This window comes from Canis lupus, chromosome 3, assembly GCF_048164855.1.
Source record: "Canis lupus baileyi chromosome 3, mCanLup2.hap1, whole genome shotgun sequence".
In the NCBI taxonomy this organism is placed as follows: domain Eukaryota; kingdom Metazoa; phylum Chordata; class Mammalia; order Carnivora; family Canidae; genus Canis; species Canis lupus.
Genome location: NC_132840.1, coordinates 52,918,862 through 52,940,262, shown reverse-complemented (window position 1 = coordinate 52,940,262; position 21,401 = coordinate 52,918,862). Strand labels below are relative to the sequence as shown.

The window sequence follows — 21,401 nt, the reverse complement described above, 5'->3', positions numbered from 1 at the left end:
ATGTTTTGTGAATCTTCCCAGAAATTTGAGGAAGTCATTAATAAGTTTATTGACCTGGTAAAAAGCATCTATAAAGGATGATGTTTTGCACAAGAGTGTATTTAAGGGGGGTGGGCGGGAAGAGTGTATTTAGAGGTAGAGCATGTAGAAAATCAGGCAAAGGAAGAAGTGGAGGGAGAGAGTCAAGCTATCCTGCAATTAAATTAAGAACTTGGAAAATTCAACTGATTAAATTTCTAATTTTCTATTTTATGTAGCAAAAATCTATCCCTAACAGCTAAAATTTCATCATTTGGAATTTATTTATTTATTTATTTATTTTTTAAAGATTTATTTATTCATGAGAGATACAGAGAGAGAGGCAGAGACGCAGGCAGAGGGAGAAGCAGGCTCCCCCAGGGAGCCCGACGTGGGACTCGATCCCAGGTCTTCAGGATCACGTCCTGGGCTGAAGGCAGGCGCTAAACTGCTGAGCTACCTGGGCTGCCCTCATTTGGAATTTATTAAACTCAGCTAAGTTTTTCAGCAGTCATAGGAAACAGAATGTTGCTATGGGAGGTTTACAAGTTTTATTTAAATTTATATAGACTTAATATTTTATTTGTCTATATTTTAAATTTATATGCAGAAATTAGTTGAAAAATGAGACTTGTATAGGATTTGCCATAAGCCTGACTAGCATCTAGGATATTCATCACTATCTTTGTGGACCATGATAAACTGCCAGTGGAAAATCCATCTGCTTGGAAACAGCTTTTATATAAATGGCTCAAGAATTGCAGTAGTGGTATAGTCAGAGTCAAGGTTCACGTAATCCCTTTATGCCTTATAATATTCCAAGGGGAATGTTGCCTAATTATCTTTGATCTTGAAAGTAATGGGAACATTAATTCCTCCTGAGGAATGGTGTTTGTTGCTAGGAGAGGGAAGGTTTTGAATAGCTGTTGCACCTTAAAAATCTTTTGGAAGAGCTTAATGTGTTACATTTTTGAGCAAGAAAAAAAAAATGAGTGATAATCCCACTGTGCAGAAAGTTTGCCTTCATCTGCCTGTAGAACTTCTCTCTACTAGCAGTGTTGGGCTGTTTGACAAAACTTTTGTGGTTGGGCAGCTATAGGGCAGAAATGATGTGAAAGTTTTGCATATTCCTAACTAAATCTCCAGTTAAAGTGATTTTCAATTTAGCTTATAAATTTAGGGTGATGGTTTTCAAACAAGGTGGAGCAACTACTTGAGATTCTCACGACATGATTTTTATGAGGTGCTTTCAAAATCCAGACACAAGTGTCTAGATGAAAAGGCGTCCTAGAAGTCACTTTTATAACACCCAGGTTGGTTTTCATCTTCTCATTAGGCAGAATTAAGTGAACATTAATCAGAAATGAAAATCAAGTACATACAAGCATATTCCCTTCCCTGTAGAGATCCTCGTATATGGTAAATAAACAGAGGAACAAATGTAACATTTAGCAGATGGTGCTAATGATAAGAGGCGCACTGAGGTCTTTAAAAGATGAATTCAATCTAGAGCCTGTTCTGAGGGTGCTTATATTCTTTGAGAGATTGAACGTGTAGAGATGGACTGGCAGAAATGATAATAATAATAGGTAACCCATTTACTATGTGTCAAACCCCATTCCAAGCACTCCTTTAATTCTTAAAACCTCATGAGGTAGGTATAATAACTATTATAGAGGAGGAAACAGGAGCACAGAAAGATTAATAAGTAAATCTTCCGAAGTCATCCAGCTAATGAGTGACAGAACTGTGTGACCTTGCTCTGGTCACAGTCGACATGCTATAAACCATCGTGTTTTATTATTTCTTGAAAGAAAGCAGGGGTGCTCATAAGATTGATTTTCTAAGCCAATGTCTTTTAAGCTTTTTTGTATTTTGCAAATAGCCATGAGATCTGGACTCATCATGTGTATCATTTCTGATTTTCTGGCCCTGGAGAGTTTCATAGTGCTATCTAATAAGCCTGGCTGAATGTTATTTGGAAAGATTCCCTCTTCTATCTCTGAAGTTAGGACATAGGGGATCTACCACTAGGAGAAAATTGTTTAATGAAAAAAAAAATATTATTCTGGCCTAGACAGATGCAGAGAATGAATTGCTTCAGGATTCTCAAATGACTTTGTGTGTCCAGGGAGCCGCCGACCAAGATGAGACATGAGAGTCAGGGAACAAGGTGGTGTAGCCACGCGCTGCGTGAGGATGGATTTGTATACGGACTTTTAACAGCACATTGATGCAATTGGCAAAGATTTATGTCCCTCAGTGTTCTTTCTTCCATCTTTAACACAATTTAATTTTTGAAAACTTTGGATGAAAGTTTCTAATCATACACAAATATGAAATAGTATCACCAATCCCCCACGTACCCATTGCATAGCATCAGTGGTTACCAGCATGTGGCCACTCTTATCCTGTGTTCTCCTTCCTCCACCTGTGTCCACTGAAGTATCTGAGAGCTGGTTCTGATTTTCATGATTTAGTCTGTGTCGGTCCCATGTCTTCTCAGTGATAAGGATTCTTAAATGCGTAACCTCAGTTGATTGTCACACTGTTAAGTAAATAAAACACTATTACCAGAGAGCCACTCAGTGTTCATATCTCCTTAGTGCCATTCAGGTGCCTGTTTACAGTTGATTTGTTTGTTCCAAGTTTAGATCTCAGCGAGGTCCACACATACTGCATTTGGTTGATAGGTCTCTTAGGTCTCTTTAAGTCTATAGTGGTTCCCTTGTCTCTTTTTTTCCCCTTGCCATTTATTCCTTGAAAAAAAATTGGGTCATGCATTTTGTAGCATTTTGCACGTTTTGGATTTGGCTGATTACATCCTTTTAGTAATTAGTGTTTTACAGGTTTCTCTTTGCCCTGTGGCTCCTGTTAATTGGCAGTTGGAGATAGAGGCTTGATCACATAAAGATTCAAGTTTTTGGCAGTAACACTTTATAGGTGGTACTGTGTATTTCTTGTTGCATCACATCAGGAGGGATATGAATTTCTGATTGTAGCTCTTATTGAGATTAATCACTGGGCTTAGGTGCTGTCAGTGAGAAAGGTCCCCATCAGCTTTTCACCTGATGGTTTTGGCCACGATCATTGATTTTTGTCTAAATTATTTTGTTAGAGTCTGGTTAACTCATACTGGCAAACATTTGTGGGCCCTGCAAATAGTAGCTATACTCAGCCAAAAAACCAGCATTTGTTTTTAGGCCTACCACTGAATGCTGATTAAATGAAGCATTAATCATCTCTGACGTAACTTCACCAATGTTGAAGAACATGAACGTCTGTGTCTATGAGCACACACATACACCCAGATGTTTATTGTGTTTTTCTGTACTTTGAGAGAATTGAGCCTGGAAATGTATCTGTTCTTCATACCCTAGAACATGAATCAGCCTCTTTTTTAATTGAGATTCTTTTTTACTTTTTAACATCTCTCCATCTCTGAAGGTGACTAAAAAAGATGTCCAATACTAATTATTGACGTTTTTTGGTGAGGCTGAAGAATCAGTGGATATGTGAGACCAGTTCTGCAAAATTAAGATAATTCAAAACCAGAGTCCGGCTCTGCTTATTAATTTCTCTTCAGTGCTTAGAATCACATCCTCTAGGGCATTGCCTTCCGATTACTTGGGAGCCAGCATTAGTCATCAAAAGGGAGTTTAGTGAGAATAGAAGTAAGTAAGAGTTGGGATCCCTGGGTGGCGCAGCGGTTTGGCGCCTGCCTTTGGCCCAGGGCGTGATCCTGGAGACCTGGGATCGAATCCCACGTCGGGCTCCCGGTGCATGGAGCCTGCTTCTCCCTCTGCCTATGTCTCTGCCTCTCTCTCTCTCTCTCTCTCTGTGTGACTATCATAAATTAAAAAAAAAAAAAAAAAAAAAGAAGTAAGTAAGAGTTCTCATCCAGTTTACAAAAAAACCTGGGAACTTCTTGCATTCCAGTGAGCAATTATCTTTTCAGTGACAGTATTGTCTTGTCCAACAGGTGTCATTATTCACCTTTCAGTAGCAACAGTGTCTTAACTGGCTCTCCTTTTCCACTGTTCCTGTTTAGTTACAAGATAGGCAACTAAATTGACTAAATTGTCAGTCTCCCCTTTATGATGTTCTACAGCTGATTTGGCCTCACCCAATTTCATGAGAAAATGCTCCACATCACTTGCCATCAGGGAAATACAAATCAAAACCACAATGAGATACCACCTCACACCAGTGAGAATGGGGAAAATTAACAAGACAGGAAACAACAAATGTTGGAGAGGATGTGGAGAAAGGGGAACCCTCTTGCACTGTTGGTGGGAATGTGAAATGGTGCAGCCACTCTGGAAAAATGTGTGGAGGTTCCTCAAAAGAGTTAAAAATGGACCTACCCTACGACCCAGCAATTGCACTGTTGGGGATTTACCCCAAGGATACAGATGTAGTGAAACGCGGGACACCTGCACTCCAATGTTTATAGCAGCCATGTCCACAATAGCCAAACTGTGGAAGGAGCCTTGGTGTCCATCGAAAGATGAATGGATAAAGAAGATGTGGTCTATATATAATGGAATATTCCTCAGCCATTAGAAATGATGAATACCCACCATTTGCTTCGATGTGGATGGAACTGGAGGGTATTATGCTGAATGAAGTAAGTCAGTCGGAGAAGGACAATCATCATATGGTTTCCTTCATACAGGGAATATAAAAAAATAATGAAAGGGATTAAAGGGGAAAGGAGAGAAAATGAGTAGAAAAAATCAGAGAGAGTGACAGAACATGACAGACTCCTAAATCTGGGAAATGAACAAGGGGTAGTGGAAGGGGAGGTGGGTGGGGGATTGGGGTGACTGGGTGATGGGCACTGAGGGGGCCGACGGGATGAGCATTGGGTGTTATGCTATATGTTGGCAAACGAACTCCAATAAAAAAAAAATACCAAAAAAAAAAATAACCAGTTGGAGAAATTGCCATCAAAATACTCTTGTGGACCATATATTCAGGAAGCAGAAGGGATATAACATATTCTCTTTGCCACTCTCTCAATTAATCCTACTTCATTCTACCTTTTTGAAAACCACAATTTATAGAATACATTTATAGGCTACAAATAGTATTTAATTATGTTTGCTGAGAAACAGAAGTATTACTCACATCTTAATGTTTTTTAAATTGGGAGGGATTATTCAGTGGGATCCAAAGAAGCTCTGCAGATACTAACAATGAGAGGAATATAATAGTGTTATCGTTATTGCTTGTTCGTGGATAGTATTAGATTTGTGTCCAAGATGCCTACTCATTTTCCACCTTTGATTTAGATCACAAATTATTATTTAAGAATTAGAAATATACATATATAGTATAATGCAGTACTGAAATGGAAAAATCATTTGAATATACAGAAGATTGTCACATGTCATGCAACCTGAGACCAAAAACACCAAATATCTGGGGCACCTGGTGGGCTCAGTCAGTAGAGCACATGACTCTTGATCTTGCAGTTTTGAGTTCCAGCCTCACGTTGGGTGTAGAGATTAACTTAAAAAAATCTTAAAAAAGTAAAAATAAAAAACCCCACAAAGCACCAAACATCTTTTCGAAAGCTAGAAGATGGTGGACTAATTTATGTGTCATGAAATTCTCTAGCTAAAGCTTCTGGCTAACTTCCTCAGAGAACTTAATTTATAGTTATACATATTTTGATTAATGAGAAAAAAAATGAAGCAAAACTCGAGCTTGGGAAACCCATTTATCCAAGCAATATTTCCATTCTTGTGATGTGCCAGGTGCTGTTCTGAGAAGTACTGAATCACTGGAGTGTTAGATCTAATTACCAGTTGTCGGAAGTCATCCAGATGAATATTTAGGTTCTGCATGTGAAGAATGCGTATATTCAAATGTTGACCATAATCCTGAAGAGAGAGGCTGTCATATCAATAAATGATGACTAGTTAAAAATGATATTGTGTGATTTCTCCCCCTTCTCTGCAGTTATTAAATTATTGTTGAGCTACTAACGGTATTTTAGAATTGGGGAGATTATCTTTGAAATAAGGCTTTACTTCCGCGTTAGTGCAGGCTTCATAATAGAAGAAGAAGGCTTATGTTCCACTGCTTTGCAGCAGTAAATAGCTCATATGTGGGATGCAGGTTGTCTCTCCATCAATACAAATGGTCAGCAAAAGTCAGACTTCTTGTCATTTGAGTGCCATTTAGTGGTAAAAGATTACTTGAGGGCTCTCCAAATTGTCTTAATTGAATGAAAATCTGTGCAAAATTATGTATATGAACAAAATTGATTCCTGCCTATGCCTTTCTGGATTCCTAAGGACATATGGTGAAAAAGAATTATATTACAGGGGCACCTGGGTGGCTCAGTGGTTGACCGTCTGGGTGGCTTAGGTGATCCCAGAGTCCTGGGATCGAGTCCCACATTAGGCTCCCCTTCGGGACCCTGCTTTTCCCTCTGCCTATGTCTCTGCCCCTCTCTCTGTGTCTCCCATGAATAATAATAATAAAAAAAGTTATTACAGGTGAAATTTGGTACGATGGTGTGAACTTTTTGCTTTGGGATAAGTGAATTGGGCAATAGGGTAAAGGAGTCAAGTGTTTCCTGGAGACCAGAGAGAAGTCAACTTGCAATAAAAAGTTAACTGTGATCCATTGTGGAGCCAAATAGAAAGGAAAAGAAGTAAATAAGATCCTCTATCTGATTTTCCTGAGCTAGCCTAATGTCGTGTATGTTCATTCTTTGCTCTAATAAGACCTTTCCTAAGTCAACTTAATAAATTGATAATATGTTATGTCCATGTCCATTCATTTTATAAATTGACTATTGATATATGACAGAGAATATATTTGTAAACCATATTTTCCCACTTTTTATCTCTAATTGATTTGGGGTATTTTTCTTTTTTTACTGTTTTTTAAGCTTGGTTATAGATTTGAATAGCATAAAAAATCAATCACAGGTATATATATTTTAAAGATTTATTTATTTATTCCTGAGAAAGAGAGAGGCAGAGACACAAGCAGAGAGAGAAGCAGGCTCCTAGCAGGGAGCCTGAATTGGGACTCGATCCCCGGACCTAGAATTATGTGCTGAGCCAAAGGCAGACAGACGCTCAACTGCTGAGCCACCCAGGCATCCCAATATGCCATAAATATTAGTGGAAATAAGAAAATACTTATTCCTTGAAACTGATTTAATATTCTTCTCTGTTTCAAATTTTGACATTAATGTTTTCTGACACAAAGCAGTTCTCAAATTTTCTAATGTCAGCTGGGTGTCCACCTATTCAGTTCCATTCTGACAGTATCTAGCTGGAGTTAGCTTCAGGTCCCTCAAGTTAAAGGGATCAGCCCCACAAAATTGTCCCACTTCAGATCCAACTGCAAATGTGGTACCCAGTTGTGCTTGGCCAATCATGGATTAGAGGGCTCCCAGGATTCCACCCCCAGGTTCAGTTATTTGCTAGAATGGCTCACAGAGCTTAGGAAAACACTACTTATGTTTATCATTTTATTGTAAAAGAAACAACTCAGGAACAGCCAAGTGGAAGAGATGCATAGGGCAAGGTATGGAGACAGAGAGAGTGAAGAGCTTGCATGCCTTCTCTGTGTATGTCATCCTCCTAGTACTTTGATGTGTTCACCAACCTGGAAGCTCCTGGAAGTCCTTGTTTGTCATGGGTGGGGTGTTGATTATGAAGTTTCATTGTAGGCACAGTTGATTAAATCATTGGCCATTGGGGGAGGGAATTCAATTTCTAGCCCTTCTCCTCTCCTTGTAGGTTGAGGGGTGGGGCTAAAAGTTATTCTTATCACTAAGTTGGTTTTTCTGGAGCCCAGCCCCCCTGACCTGAAAGTTATGTTAGCAGTAGTGCCTGTTGGGGAGTCCCCCTCCCCTGTCACCATATTGGCATAATCTCTGGTTTGGTTGAAAGGGGCTTGTTATGAGTAACAAAAGACTCTTCTATCACTTGGACTATTCCAATGGTTGTAAGAGCTCTGTGCTAGGTACCTGGGACAAGTACCAAGTATATTTTTTATTATGTCATAGACACTGTAGCAACTCTACCTTGCACATAATAGACCCATAGCTTTGAATCTGTAAGTATTCTAGGAGGGCTAGTCTACACTTACCTATAAAGAAGAATGGGAACTGGTCCCATTAAGGCAGCAGATGGTTGACTTTCTGTTGTGAAAAAGATCAATATGCTCCATCTCCTAGGACCAAAGGTGTACCTTCACTATGATGCTAAATTATCTATGTCTTATAGTTTTCTTTATCCTACCCTACTTGTTATTGAAGTTCATGTACCATTGAGTCTGGAAAAGTTAATTATGATTGGTGGGAGTTCTCACTGGCATTTCAGGCAGACAAGGAAAGAAGTTAACATTTGACAAAAATCTGACTTCTTTTATGGTTAATATTATTCTAAGTAAACTCTTCAAAAAGGAGAAGTCCAATCTGGTTGTTTTAGTGGCTCCTCAATTTGGGTGCTGCTGTGAATACCTTACCTGTCAGCTGAAATGTAGTTTGCCTTGGCCTGTGGCCTAGAGCTGGAGTCAGTGGCCTTTAGCCAAGAACAGACTTGTATTTCTGTTACTGTGCTGCACAAATGTTCTTTCCTTCACATTATGGTGCATACAGAAAAGATTTGAGGCACTGAGTGAAGCAATACTGATGGCATAGTAAAAAAAAAAAAAATATGGTTGATGTGCTTGTTTCATTTATGGGGGGGCTGGAAGTGAAAATGGTAGTGATAGGATGTTGTGGGGTTTACCAGGCAGGAAGCATAAACATGGCCTGACACCATTGGGTTCCTTTGGTTCCTTGTTAGAATTCAAGACAGCCGTTCTGAGAATATCTGCTGTGTTATGATGTGTGTCTCTGTCGGACAGTGAGGTGGGCTGGAAGCTAATTGCATGGGCTCTGGGGTATTGGTGACAAGCAGAACAAGCCTTGTGACTTTCCTTGACCCAGTTTTCATAAGTGTGTGTGTTACGTGCCTTGTCCCACTAGGAAGATGGCTACCAGGAAGTATGAGTCTGTCATGTGAATGATTTTCCAGAAATCCTAATACCTTGCTACTGGTGCATGGTAGGATAGTAATATGAAACTTTGGGGAGCTGATGAAGAGTGTAAATAGAATGTCAAGGACTCTGATTCAGAGGCAGAGGTCACTACACGGCCTACATATCACAGAAGAAAGGATTATTGACCATCCTGTGTAGCAAGTTTTGTTGGTTTGATCAACTTAGCAGTTATATCTCACTTGTCTCTGTGGGACCCCTGTTAATATGTTCTTATCTTATGGTTTAACATGCCCTGTGAATTTGGCTGAGTTTTAGGTTTAGGCATGACATAGATTTATTATTATTAAAGTTTTTTCTAGATTTTATTTATTCATGAGAGTTACATACAGAGGCAGAGACATAGGTAGAGTGAGAAGTAGGCTCCCTGCAGGGAGTGCACTTGGGTGGTGGGTCATTCCTTTTTTTCTTTTTTAAAGATTTTATTTATTTTAGAAGAGGGACGGGCAGAGTGAGAGGGAAAAATAGTTTCAAGCAGACTGTGCTGAGCATAGAGCTTGACCGCAGGACCCCAAGTTCATCACCTGAGTCCAAACCAAGGGTCGGACACTCAACCAACTGCGCCATCCAGGTGTCCCCAGGTCAGGCCTTTTTTTTTTTTTTTTTTTTTTTAAGATTTTATTTATTTATTCATGAGAGTGAGAAAGAGAGAGAAGCAGGCCCCATGCAGGGAGCCCGACATGGGACTCGATCCCAGGACTCCAGGATTATGCCCTGGGCCGAAGGCAGGCACTAAACCGCTGAGCCACCTAGGGATCCTCCAGGTCAGGCCTGCCTTATGAAGAGAGTTGTGAAGGGCAGTGGTATAAAAGGGAACTCTATACAAGCTGGGGACAAATGAAGAATTCAGAATTATTAGCACATTCTTTCCCTTCTCCCCTAAACTGGGTGTGGAGGGGTACTGGCAGTAATGGATGACACCTTTTGGGTACCCATTTGGAACCTTCTCAAGGTGGATGTGTAACTGGAATTCCCACTCTCAGATTCCCATGGAGGCCGTGCTTCCAAAATCATTGGCACATGACTTTTGGAGGGAGGGGATTGTGTTGGATAACCGTTTCCTGTTTTGTTGGAGATTAAAATATTGTTAACTTTAGCCTTTACAGACACCTTAAAAAAAAATCTCTAAAGATATCATTTGTGAAACATTATCAGATTTTAGGGGTATGGAAATATCCCAAGTTGTGTGAGCAGATAACATGAAAGTACGTATTTGTATTTTTAAGGCCATTTTACTTGTTCTCTAGGCTTTAGTACCTTTGGGCTTAGAGACCAGATCTCTTTTTAGAAACCTCTGGTATAAGTAGCAGGGAGATTATACTTGAAACAAAATAAATGCTTAATGTAGAAAACCAGAAACACAGAAAAGTGGGAAAAAGAATCACCCCACAATTCTAGCACCTTGAATTAATCACCTGTTATACTTTTGGAGAATGACCTATGTGTGCATTATAAATGATCATATGCACATATACTTTACTAAAATAATTCATTAGACGCATTACTTATTGCTTGTTTAAAAAAAGGATCCTTACTATTACATTTCTTCAGTAGTCTTTTTTTTTTTCTTTTTTGGTGGCATATGATTATTTTTTAAAAGATTTTATTTATTTAATCATAGACACACACACACACACGCGCACAGAGAGAGAGAGAGAGGCAGAGACACAGGCTGAGGGAGAAGCAGGCTACATGCAGGGAGCCTGACGTGGGACTCGATCCCGGGTCTCCAGGATCACAACTCGGACTGCAGGCGGCGCTAAACCGCTGCGCCACGGGGGGCTGCCTGGTATATGATTTTTTTGATGGTAGCATAGTATTCCACCAAATCACCTGTTGTGATTTTTCATCTAACTTTCTTTGCATAATCTTTAACTTCTGAAAGGGTGACTTCTAAGGGAATGGAGTTACTGAATTAATTAATTGTTAAGGACATACTAAGATGTTTGGAAGATACTGTCCTCCAGAAAGTGGTCTAGTTTATATTCACAGCAATAATTTGTTCCTTTTTTGGGCTCCATTCATTTGTTTACTGAACAGACATTAAGGATTTATGTGTCAGGTATAATTGTAGGCATGGAGGCAAGTGAGGTATAGAGTTTCTGGGCTCTTGGAGTGTAGAGTGTAGTGGGGAAGGTAGACATCATATAACCACAAATAGATGTAAAAGTACTGCTGTGAAAAGTCCTGAAAAGACTACCTGCTTCTTCATACCCTTGTTAACATTGATATTGGGATTCTCCTTATTTGTACGTGGTATTAGAGGCAAAAATTGAATTTTAATTTTGTGGGTGACCAGAAGAATTGGATGGGTTTTTTTTTGGATTCTATGTGTATCCTTCCTTTAGTTAATTACCTGTTCATATTCTTTGTTTATTTTCTAATTGGGATATTTGCTGTCAGATCAATCAGCAAGTCCTTTATATCCACGCGCCCCTTCCCCCAACCCTTGTCACTTCAGAAGGTTGTGACTTCAGCTGGGGCTATGTCGTTTAGACAAAGGCTAAACCTGGGGACCTCACAGGAGAAGGAGGACCATGGAAATCCAAAGCCCAGGTTCTACTTGACAATCTGTTGATTCCATCTGCATGATTGTGTGGAGGAGCATCTCATGTCCTGTTTATTTCAATAAAGCGTTGGCATTTGTGCTGTGTTGGTAATCCTGAATTAGCTGGTGTTTTTGCAGAGTTTGGACTAATCAGGACTTGGCAAGTTTAGCCTGGGGAATTATATTTTTTTACTTGGTAGTAGATATCCGGGTCAGAGTCTGATCCAAGTGGGTGGTGTTGCTGGCTTTAAGTAGTTGCTGGCTTAAAGGTGTGGCTTCCTATAGAAACTCATAATAGTGACATTGTGCATAATTGAGGCAAAATTCCTGGTGACCATAGAGGGGCATATAATCAGTGTCAGAGTTGATGGTTAATGAATCAGAATAAAGAATCAGTATGAGTTCCTAATGTTAGGTTTGGGATGTTAGGGCATATTGTGTGCTCCATTCCATGAAACTTGTTAAACTCCCCATTTTACTATGTTGAAAATGAATTAAATTTTTTTTTTTCTTCCTTGTTGGATGATCACTTTGGGAGCAAGTTGGGGACTTTTCAGCCTTCAACTCTGCTTGAAGACTTTTGTTAACCAAAGTCTCATAGTAAAATACAGTCTCCAACAAGTAAAATGTTTCTCTTGCCTTTGCCTGGAGTCCATGGCATCTGCTAGAAATTGTTAGGCCTTTGGGTCAGAGCAGTGCCCCTTCAGGCGTTGGTAGAGGAATGACAGAATCCTTGATATTCCAGGTTGCAGAAACCTTTCTACCCGAGGAGAGCTGTGCGTGGCATCTGCCAGAGTTGGCAAGGTTGAGAGTGAATTATTTAGGTTCTTTTTTTGGCAGCGGAGCCTCTGAGGCCCAAGCATATCAGATGAGTAAAATGTTTAATGTTTAAGAAGTGCTGGTATTAGTGATCAGCCACCCTGGTTCAGGACCTTGCCACCGTAAACCCAGACACAATTGATAGTACAGGGTAGGGAAAAGGAATGATGGCCAACTCTGTCCTACACAGAAACTCCTTTACCCCTGCCAGTCCCCCTCTGAGGAAGATATGTTAATCCTATGTGGCAGAAATGGGATTGTGCCCGAGAATATATAGGTAATAAGTAGTGGAGCTGAGTTCAAGACTGGTAGACTGGCTTTACCACTCCATCTTGGTTTTCCTAGCTTCTAATTGTACACCACTGGGCTGCTGGCTTTGGGTTAGAACAGGGATTTTTATTGGCACAGGAGTTAAAAGGAATCTACCAAGCAAGCTGAATTTCTTTCTTTGTTGCTCAGATGTTTTGTTGGTTTAAAGGATATCAGACACATTCCCCCCCCCCCCCAGTTTTCCCCTTTTTAGATAATTTAATAATTTAAATTTTCAATTAGGTTTTAATACATATAGATAAATATCACAATAGTTACCATTTTTTCATAGTTACTATTTACCAGCCATTGCATTTTTAAGCTATATGAATCCTCACCACAGCATCACACACCAGATAAGTGACTGTTTTTATCTTGGTTTTATAGATGTGTCAATTACCAGACTACAGCAATATCCCTGTTTTACCTTTATTGTAATTTCAGTGGTAATCATTTAGTGTCCAGCAGAAGTAATTTTCCTCCCCTAATTCTACCATTTAGCCTCCTCCTACCACGTTCCTTTTTAATTTTGCTAGGATACCAAACAAAATAGTCTTTGTGGATAGGTCAGCTGCCTTATCTGTCTTTTCATCTGTAGCTTGTATGTAACTGTGATATTTCTGCATCTGTGGCTATGTCAGTTATTACATTGGACTATCCTAAAATCCATCTTGCACACAAAAGTGTTGAACTGTGTGCTAAAAGGATCTACTGGCATATTATATATATATACATATATATATTACTGTTTCTTTAACTCAGAACAATCCAGTTATTTATTTATTTATTTATTTATTTATTTATTTATTTATTTATTTATTGTTTCTTTAATGCAGAACAATCCAGTTTCCAAACATGTTTAGCTATATGGATGAGTAACAGTGTTTTATTGATAAGAGTTTAAAGCTCTAAGTGAGATTTTTTTAGAAATTTTTGAAACTTATTTACTCTTTTGTATCAAACACTAGAAGAGGAGAGGGACAATATAGTATTAGCTGGCGGTGACCCATTTAATACTTAAGATTGTCTGAGATCCCAGTCTGGAATGGACAAAGTCATTCATTTCTTCTGATTCCAAGTCTAATATCCTTCCTGTCTTATTCTCTTGAGCTTATCAAATAAGTTAGGGCACTCACCACTCTAATAATAGAGGTAGAGAAGGGAATGAGGGTAAGTTATTGTCTAACCACTTTAATTCCTCATGTCTGAGATTGTTGAATTGAAAGTTGCATAGTTGGAATTGTGTGTTTCTCATTTTATAACCAGTGATTGCAGATAATTTAACAAGTGACTTTGGATACTCTGTTTTGAAAATGAGGTACTAAGAATTAGAGCCAAAGGAGAAAATAAGAATTTCAGGCAGTCTTTTTCCTTCTGCCCCTGGTAGGATGCTCTGAATGCTGGTAGGTCAGTCACTCCTGTTCTTGAAGGTATTCTGTGAGCAACTTGAGCATTGTAGTGCCACTTCTCACTTTTTCCTATGCTGGTTCTAGGAAATCCCTCCTGGGGGCAGGGATTTCCTGAGGCAGTTCCTTAAGAGGAACTGATTTTTTCTTTATTTTCTTTTTTTTAAGATTTTTATTTATTTATTTATTTGAGAGAGGGAGAGAACATGAGCTGGGGAGGGGGCATATGGAGAGGGAGAGGCCTACTCATCACTGAACAGGGAGCCCAACAGGAGATTCCAGAACCCTGAGATCATGACCTGAGCAGAAGGCAAAACACTTAACTGACTGAGCCCCCCAAGCACCCCAGGAGGGAATGATTCTTACTGCATTTTGATGATTCCTCCCTAGCTCCTTTGGCTTGTGAGTAATGGCTTTAAAGACCAACTGTTTAATTTTTATGATTTTGCTTGTTAGTTGGGTGGTAGTTGTACTGGTCTCACTTGAGCTATGTCATGTGTCTGCATTTGGCTAGTAGGTCTTGTTGGTGGAGACTACACTCAGTTGAGATGGCTCGGGTCTCTGAACCTCTTGTTGGATGTAGATTATCATCATCAAGGAAACTAGCCTGAGGTGCTTCACCTTTAGACTTGGGTGCTTTCCAAGAGCGTGAACATGGAAGTTGTAAGGCCTCATAGGCCTAGCTCAAGAAGTCCCACAACAACCTTTCTATTCTATTCTTGGGATCACAGCAAGTCTGAAGGCCAGCTTTATTCAAGAAGTAGGGAAATAGACTCCATCTCTTGATAGGAGGGTCAGCAAAGTCACATTGTAAAGAGGTGATTCATTGGTGGCTATCTTGGTGATAATCTACCACATAACCCAATAGTGATCCATTAACAGATCAAAAAAGCCACCTTCTAGATGCATCAATTGCACATCCTTCAGGGATCATTATTGCCCTCAACAATAAGAAATTTTACTGTTATTTTTTCAGATTTGGAGAAATCATTGGTGTTGAAGATATGTAGACTGGCTACAATATTTTAGTGATGGTCTCCATTCTTACAGGTTGGGTGGGAAGACTCTGGTTCTCAGATCCTGACTGTAAGGGTAGCAGAATCTTGCTTTCCTATGATATAAAGGAAATTAAGCCCACTAGGTTATATGAGTGGGTAGTGCAATGTTCGTAAAACAAAAAAACAAAAAAACAACAAAACAAAAAAACAAAACGACTAATTCTAATTCACTAAATATTTGTTTATTTATTTATTTATTTATTTAGGATTTTATTTATTTATTCATAGGTACAGAGAGAGAGGCAGAGACACAGACAGAGGGAGAAGCAGGCTCTATGTAGGGAGCCCGATGTGGGACTCCATCCTGGGTCTCCAGGATCACACCCCAGGCTGCAGGCGGCACCAAACCGCTGCACCACCTGGCATGCCTTTTATTTTATTTTATTTTATTTTATTTTATTTTATTTTATTTTATTTTATTTTATTTTATTTTATTTTATTTATTTTATTTTATTTTATTTTATTTTATTTATTTCTTTTTAGGATTTCACTAAGTATTTGTTGAACTGCTATTTTGCTGTAGCTCCCTATTACAGGTGATTTGTAGAATTGAAAGATGAGAGTTAAACATTTAGGACAGAAAATTGTTCACAATTTGGTGATGGGAACAGGCTTGAGAAGGATGGGAGAGGATGACAAGGTGGATCCCGTGTAAGCATAGTGTCTCTCTGAGGACAGACTGGTTTTGATGTTTTGGAAATGAGAAATAGTGCTTAGGAAATGCTACTTTTTCCTCATCTGTGGAAGGTTGGGGTGGGATGTTTTTGGTAACCTAGATTGCAGAGAGTGGTCTTCTTCCGTAGTTGATTGGTAGGTAGACTTTCAGTGGCCCTTGGATGGAATTTTTGACAAAGGTTGAACTCAGCTATTGGGTCAGCTTAGCTGACTATGGAAAATGAGGTTAAAGGTTTGTATTGCTTGTGAAGTTGGTGGAGGGAGAATTATTCTGGGCTCTTTGCTTGCTTAAGGTTAAATGAAGTTGAAAGATGTCTTCCTTCTACCTTCAGCCTTCCATGAGTTTGTGAGCTGCTTGCTGGACAGAATAAGAGCAAAACACATGCCCGGGCCTTAGTGGGTATGCATATGCTTGAACAAATCCTTGTTCTTCAGAATCCTAGTTTGGAATATTCTTGAAGATCCCATCCATGGAACTGCTTCTCTCATGAGAAGTCTGAGGAAAAAGTTGGATATGGGTGATGTGGGAAAGGTTGTTTAAAATTTCTAGATGTTTTCTTAAGACCCAGCTTTGAAACCAGAACTTCAAGGGTAGTGCAGAGAGGTCAGTCCCCCGGTCCTTGGAGTGGCAGAGCAGGGCATGAGGCTGCTGAGCCCCTTCGCTCAGCCTCTGAACCAGCTGTGATTCTGATCCTCCCAGTGTGTTGAACAGATATCCTTATATTCTGTATGAGCCCACAGCTTAAGAAAAGTTGGGCAGTCCTACCTAAGGGAGATAGCAGTACCTTGGAAGTATGATGGGATGAGGATAGATACTGTTGTCCTTAAGAGTCAGGGTTTTGGGTTACAGATGGCAGAAACTTATTCTAGCTAATTTACCCCACATCTGAATGTCTGGGGCTATCCATGTGAAATTGATTGTTTGGACCAAGCTACTACATTTGAAAGCATTTTCTGTATCAGGCACTGACCTTAGTTTTTAAGTATACAAAGACAATCTTCTCTCACAGGAAACTCCTTCCATATGAATAGTTTAAGATGTTGGATCATGGCTGGTTTCTATCATACTGTAGATAAAGGGGAGACTCTGTTTATCTCTGCTGACTGGTTAGGAATTGATTATTTGTAGACAGTCTCACCAAAGGGGAAATTATAATCACAAATTTGTAATCTATCTTGATCAATATTTTAATCTCTTAGCTTCTAAAAATCTCCACAGGACATTTATAGTATCACTTCCTTCCTTTTGCCCTTTCTCTTTACTGCCCATGGAAGCTGTTGCGGGGTTTTGAAAAAAATCCACATTGCTCTCATGTCAAGCATTTGCCTGTTGTTTTGTCATTAAAAATAACTGAGTGTGTAGTGACAAGTTGCCTTTAGGGTTTAGGTTTCTGGGGCCCTTGAGAAAGAGAAGTAAAATGAGAAGAACTAGTCCTAATAGAGGTTCTTACTTAGAGAAAGTGAATGGAGGAAGAAGAAATGCTGGGGGTAGGGGGTGGGGCGTGGGAAGAAAAGAAAGAAAGAAAATGCTCATATCTGCAAATAGCCAGAGGTAGCTTCTCTGAAGTATTGCAAAAGCTGAGTCTTTCTGTCTCTCCTTGAATCTCACCCTTGACTGACTCTCTGGGCTCTTCCTTCTCCTCCCATGACTGCCTTGGGAGTTCATCTCAAAGTGATCATCCTTCAGAGATTGGGGAGCCCTGCTGGAGGAGCCCATGTAACTTGATCTTACCCTACACCCCCTACACCCCCAGTTTTAGGCTCTGAGTCATCTCTTCTTAGGCTGTGAACTTTTATAGAATTGTTTAGTGTGTGTTGTTGGTGGACGATCAGAATATATGCTTGGACAGTGTTCAAGATAGTCACAGATGCTTTTGAAATGTGGAGTGTGTTCACACCTAACTTATGTAAGCCACATTGTGTTGCATTTGTGTGCTTGTTCATTTATGCAGGAAATGTCCTTTAAAGGCCCCAAATTATTTTTGTTTAAATGTGAAGGCAGTGCTGAGAATCTGTGTGTGTGTGTGTGTTTATATAAATACTTATTTTCGAGGAAACCGTTTGAGTAAGCTTTAATTGTCATAATAGATTTTATCTGCCTGCAGAGGTTAGTGAGCCACTGTCCCCTCAGATTGAGCTTTTAGGGGCACCTGGGTAGGGTAGCTCAGTTGGTGAAGTGTCTGCCTTTGGCTCCAGTCATGATTCAGAGTCTTGGGATAGAGCTCCACGTTGGGCTCCTGGCTCAACAGGCTTTGCTTTTTCCTCTGCCTCTGCCCCTCCTTCTGCTTGTGTTCTCTCTCTAGCTCTCTCTCTCTTTCTCATGAATAGTTAAAATCTTAAAAAAAAATTGAGCTTTAGAATAAAGGGCCAATTTTGGTGTTTTTCTTTGGATGATTTTTACAGTGATTCTTTGTTCTGTTATTGTCCTGCCTTTGATCCTGGTGTGTTTTCAGATTTTTACCATATAGAGATCGTGGTGTTTTCACGATCCTTTCACACACCACGTGAAAGGTGGTCACCTTTTGATTTGGGGGATTTGTGGGCATTGAGTTCATTCAGGTTTATGATTACAAAGGTCCTTACCTTAATTTTATCTCTAGAAACTCTGCCCTATAAAGTAACATTCATAGGTCCCAGGGATTGATTAGGACCTGGTATCTTTGAAGGCCACCATTTTCACTTATATCTCACTTACAGTACATATCTGTCCCGTGTACCAAGTACGTACATTCACCCTGCTCCAGTGTTCCCCCAGAGCCATAGCTCATTATAGCATCAGCTTGAATCCAGGTCTGATCTAGACACCATCAGTTCTGCTCATCAAAATCATCCAAGTCGGGTATGAGTGAGACAGAGTATGATCCATTGTGACATAAAATTCCTCTCCCTCTGTACTGGAAACAAGACCGGGTTACTTGGTTCCAAAACACAGGGGTCAGGCATTGGAAACCAGTTCTAGAGATACCCATTCAAAACAGGAGAACAATGAAGGAAGAAAGGAGGCAGCAGTTCCAAGGAGTTTCCAAATCCAGCAGGGCAGTTTCCTTTCAGTTGCAGGGCCTGGGGACGGTCTTCTGCTGTTCAATATTTCCTTTTATTTTGTTGTTGTTGTTGCTTGCTCTTCCTTTTTTTTTTTAAATTTTATTTTTTATTGGTGTTCAATTTGCCAACATACAGAATAACACCCAGTGCTCATCCCGTCTATTGGGGGTGAATGGGTGACAGGTGCTGAGGGGGGCACTTTCAATATTTCCTGAAGACAAATTTCTAAGAAGTGAAAGAGCATCTTCATGAAAAGTTTTTTCTTGTATATTGCTGAACCTTCAATCAGAAAAAATTATGCTATTTCCTTTTTTACCAGCAACATTTTGTACTAGTGATTTTTTTTTACCTGGTCACATTATCATTGGAAAAAAATTGTTGTATGTATAAAATGAGACCTAAGTTTTGCCAATTTTGCGTGAACAAAACTTTTTAAAAAAGATTTTATGGATTTATTTGAGAGAGAGAGAACGGGTGCCTGGGAGGGGGGTTGGGAAAGGGCAGAGGCAGAGAGAGAGAATCCCAAACAGACTCCCCACTTGGGAGCGGAGCTTGATGTGGGACTCAATCCCAGGACCCCTAGGATCATGACCTGAGGCGAAGGCAGACGCTTAGACTGAACCACCCAGGAGGCCCCTCACATGAACAAAACTTTAAACTGTTTTGTTGTTAGTGAATGCCTTTCATAATTTTTTCTCAGTTTTGCTTTACTGTTCATACCCTTGCCAATTTTTCTATTTTTCTTGATTTGTGTGATGTCTTTATATATTTAAAGTTCTTCTCATTTTGTATTGGAAGGATTTTCCCCAGCTTTCACTTAAAATTTGTTTTTTTAGATTTTGTTTTTTGGTAATATACAGTTTGCTTTTTAATACAGCCAAATTTGCTACGAAAGTTTGCTTTTTTGTAGAGCCAAATTTGCTGTTTAAGAAGAGTACCTTTTGCATGTATAGGTTGAATGCCCTTCCTCTACTTGCTGCCAAATAAAACTTAGTTTAAAATAAATATTTGGTACCTGAATTGGGCGGGTTACATGGAAAATTCATGTTGTAATATTCTTACTTCTGAAAATGATGTGTCTGGTCTTCTTGGGAATTCTCATTATCCTGTAGACAGGCCCATCCCTGAGAGCCGATCCGGGAGTCACAGCCAGGAGCTTTCTGCTCTTATCCTACAGTCCTGTCCAACTGGTATGTTTGGCACACTCAAACTTGCAAATCTCATTGAAAGCACCAGGCTGAGCAGAATGAGTCCCTTCATACATATTCCAAATCCACTGGGATGGGAAAGTATTTGGATTGCAGAGGTGTTGTTGGAGAAGGTAGAATTAGGCATAATAAACTGTGAAGAGTGTATTCTGGAAAAAGATATACTACAGTGCTTAAAAACCCAATTCTGTTACAAAGTCTCTATTCAGTAAAATCCCAAAGAAATGTTTTTATAAGATTTATAGACATAGAAGAAACATGGTCAGTGAGTAAAGCATGTTAAAAAACATATTGTGGTCTGATTTGAATTGTAGAGAAAAAAATGTGTATGCATAGAAAGTAGTTTCTAGGAGACAATGATTATTTGGGGATAATTGGACTTAGAAATGTAAAAAAAAAAGTATATACAATATTTTGTATATTTATATTGTCTTTTATCTTTTCTGAATTTTCTGGCTTTTCTATACCGGGCAAGTTTTGTTTGTATAATATAAAACACTGTTACCTTCCCTCCCTACTCCCTATCCCAAAGAAATGGCTCCAAATAAATGATTATTTGAAATACCTGTGTTATGAACTTGGTTGGCAGTGCCGTGACTTTTTTTTTTTTTTTTTTTTTTTTAGTTATGATTGCAGACTGCTTCAGATTCTTTACTCAGTTGTTAATATTGTATTTTAGGGAAAATTATTTTTATTAAATAAAGATGTTGAAGTGTAACCCTGGAAAGGTGGTAATATTTTAGTATTTTTCAGTGTATCTGCCAAAGTGAATGATTTTTATAGTGGTGTTTTCTTTTGCAAAAGTGTTAGCATCTCTGAACGATATAAACCTGAACCATTGTTTTCTATTGATTTGGAAGATAATGGGTGATTTGTGGTTAATAATAACTTTAGATCCTTTTTATTTACTTTATCTTAAAGCTGAGAAATTCTTTGTTGCCTTTCAAAATATGATATTAACTATATGTTAAAACAAATTTTTTCTGCTTTTTGGTGTGAATTTCTTATGCCCTCAGATTAGTGTCTGTTTTATAGTACTTGAAACTTTTACTTTTTATTTGTTATTTCTTAGGTAAACGCAAAGCACTGAAGTTGAATTTTGCAAATCCACCTTTCAAATCTACAGCAAGGTTTACTCTGAATCCCAACCCTACAGGAGTTCAAAACCCACACATGTGAGTATTCCTGGTAATCAACTAAAAGGCTCAACTCAAGCAGAAGTTTTAAAGTTATTGTATTT

The 21,401-nt window shown here is 39.1% G+C and overlaps 1 protein-coding gene across 3 annotated transcripts in view; it reads left to right on the top strand.

The window, feature by feature from the left end:
• Positions 1 to 21,401, top strand: part of MAP2K4 (mitogen-activated protein kinase kinase 4) — a 135,392-nt gene that overhangs the window by 14,532 nt on the left and 99,459 nt on the right. For 2 of the 3 annotated variants that reach the window (XM_072821099.1, XM_072821098.1), the window contains one exon: positions 21,234 to 21,336. In XM_072821099.1, coding sequence (XP_072677200.1) covers positions 21,234 to 21,336 — 103 coding nt within the window. Of the gene's footprint in view, positions 1 to 19,971; positions 20,144 to 21,233; positions 21,337 to 21,401 lie in introns of those variants that run through there. The other variant, XM_072821097.1, reaches the window with a different exon arrangement.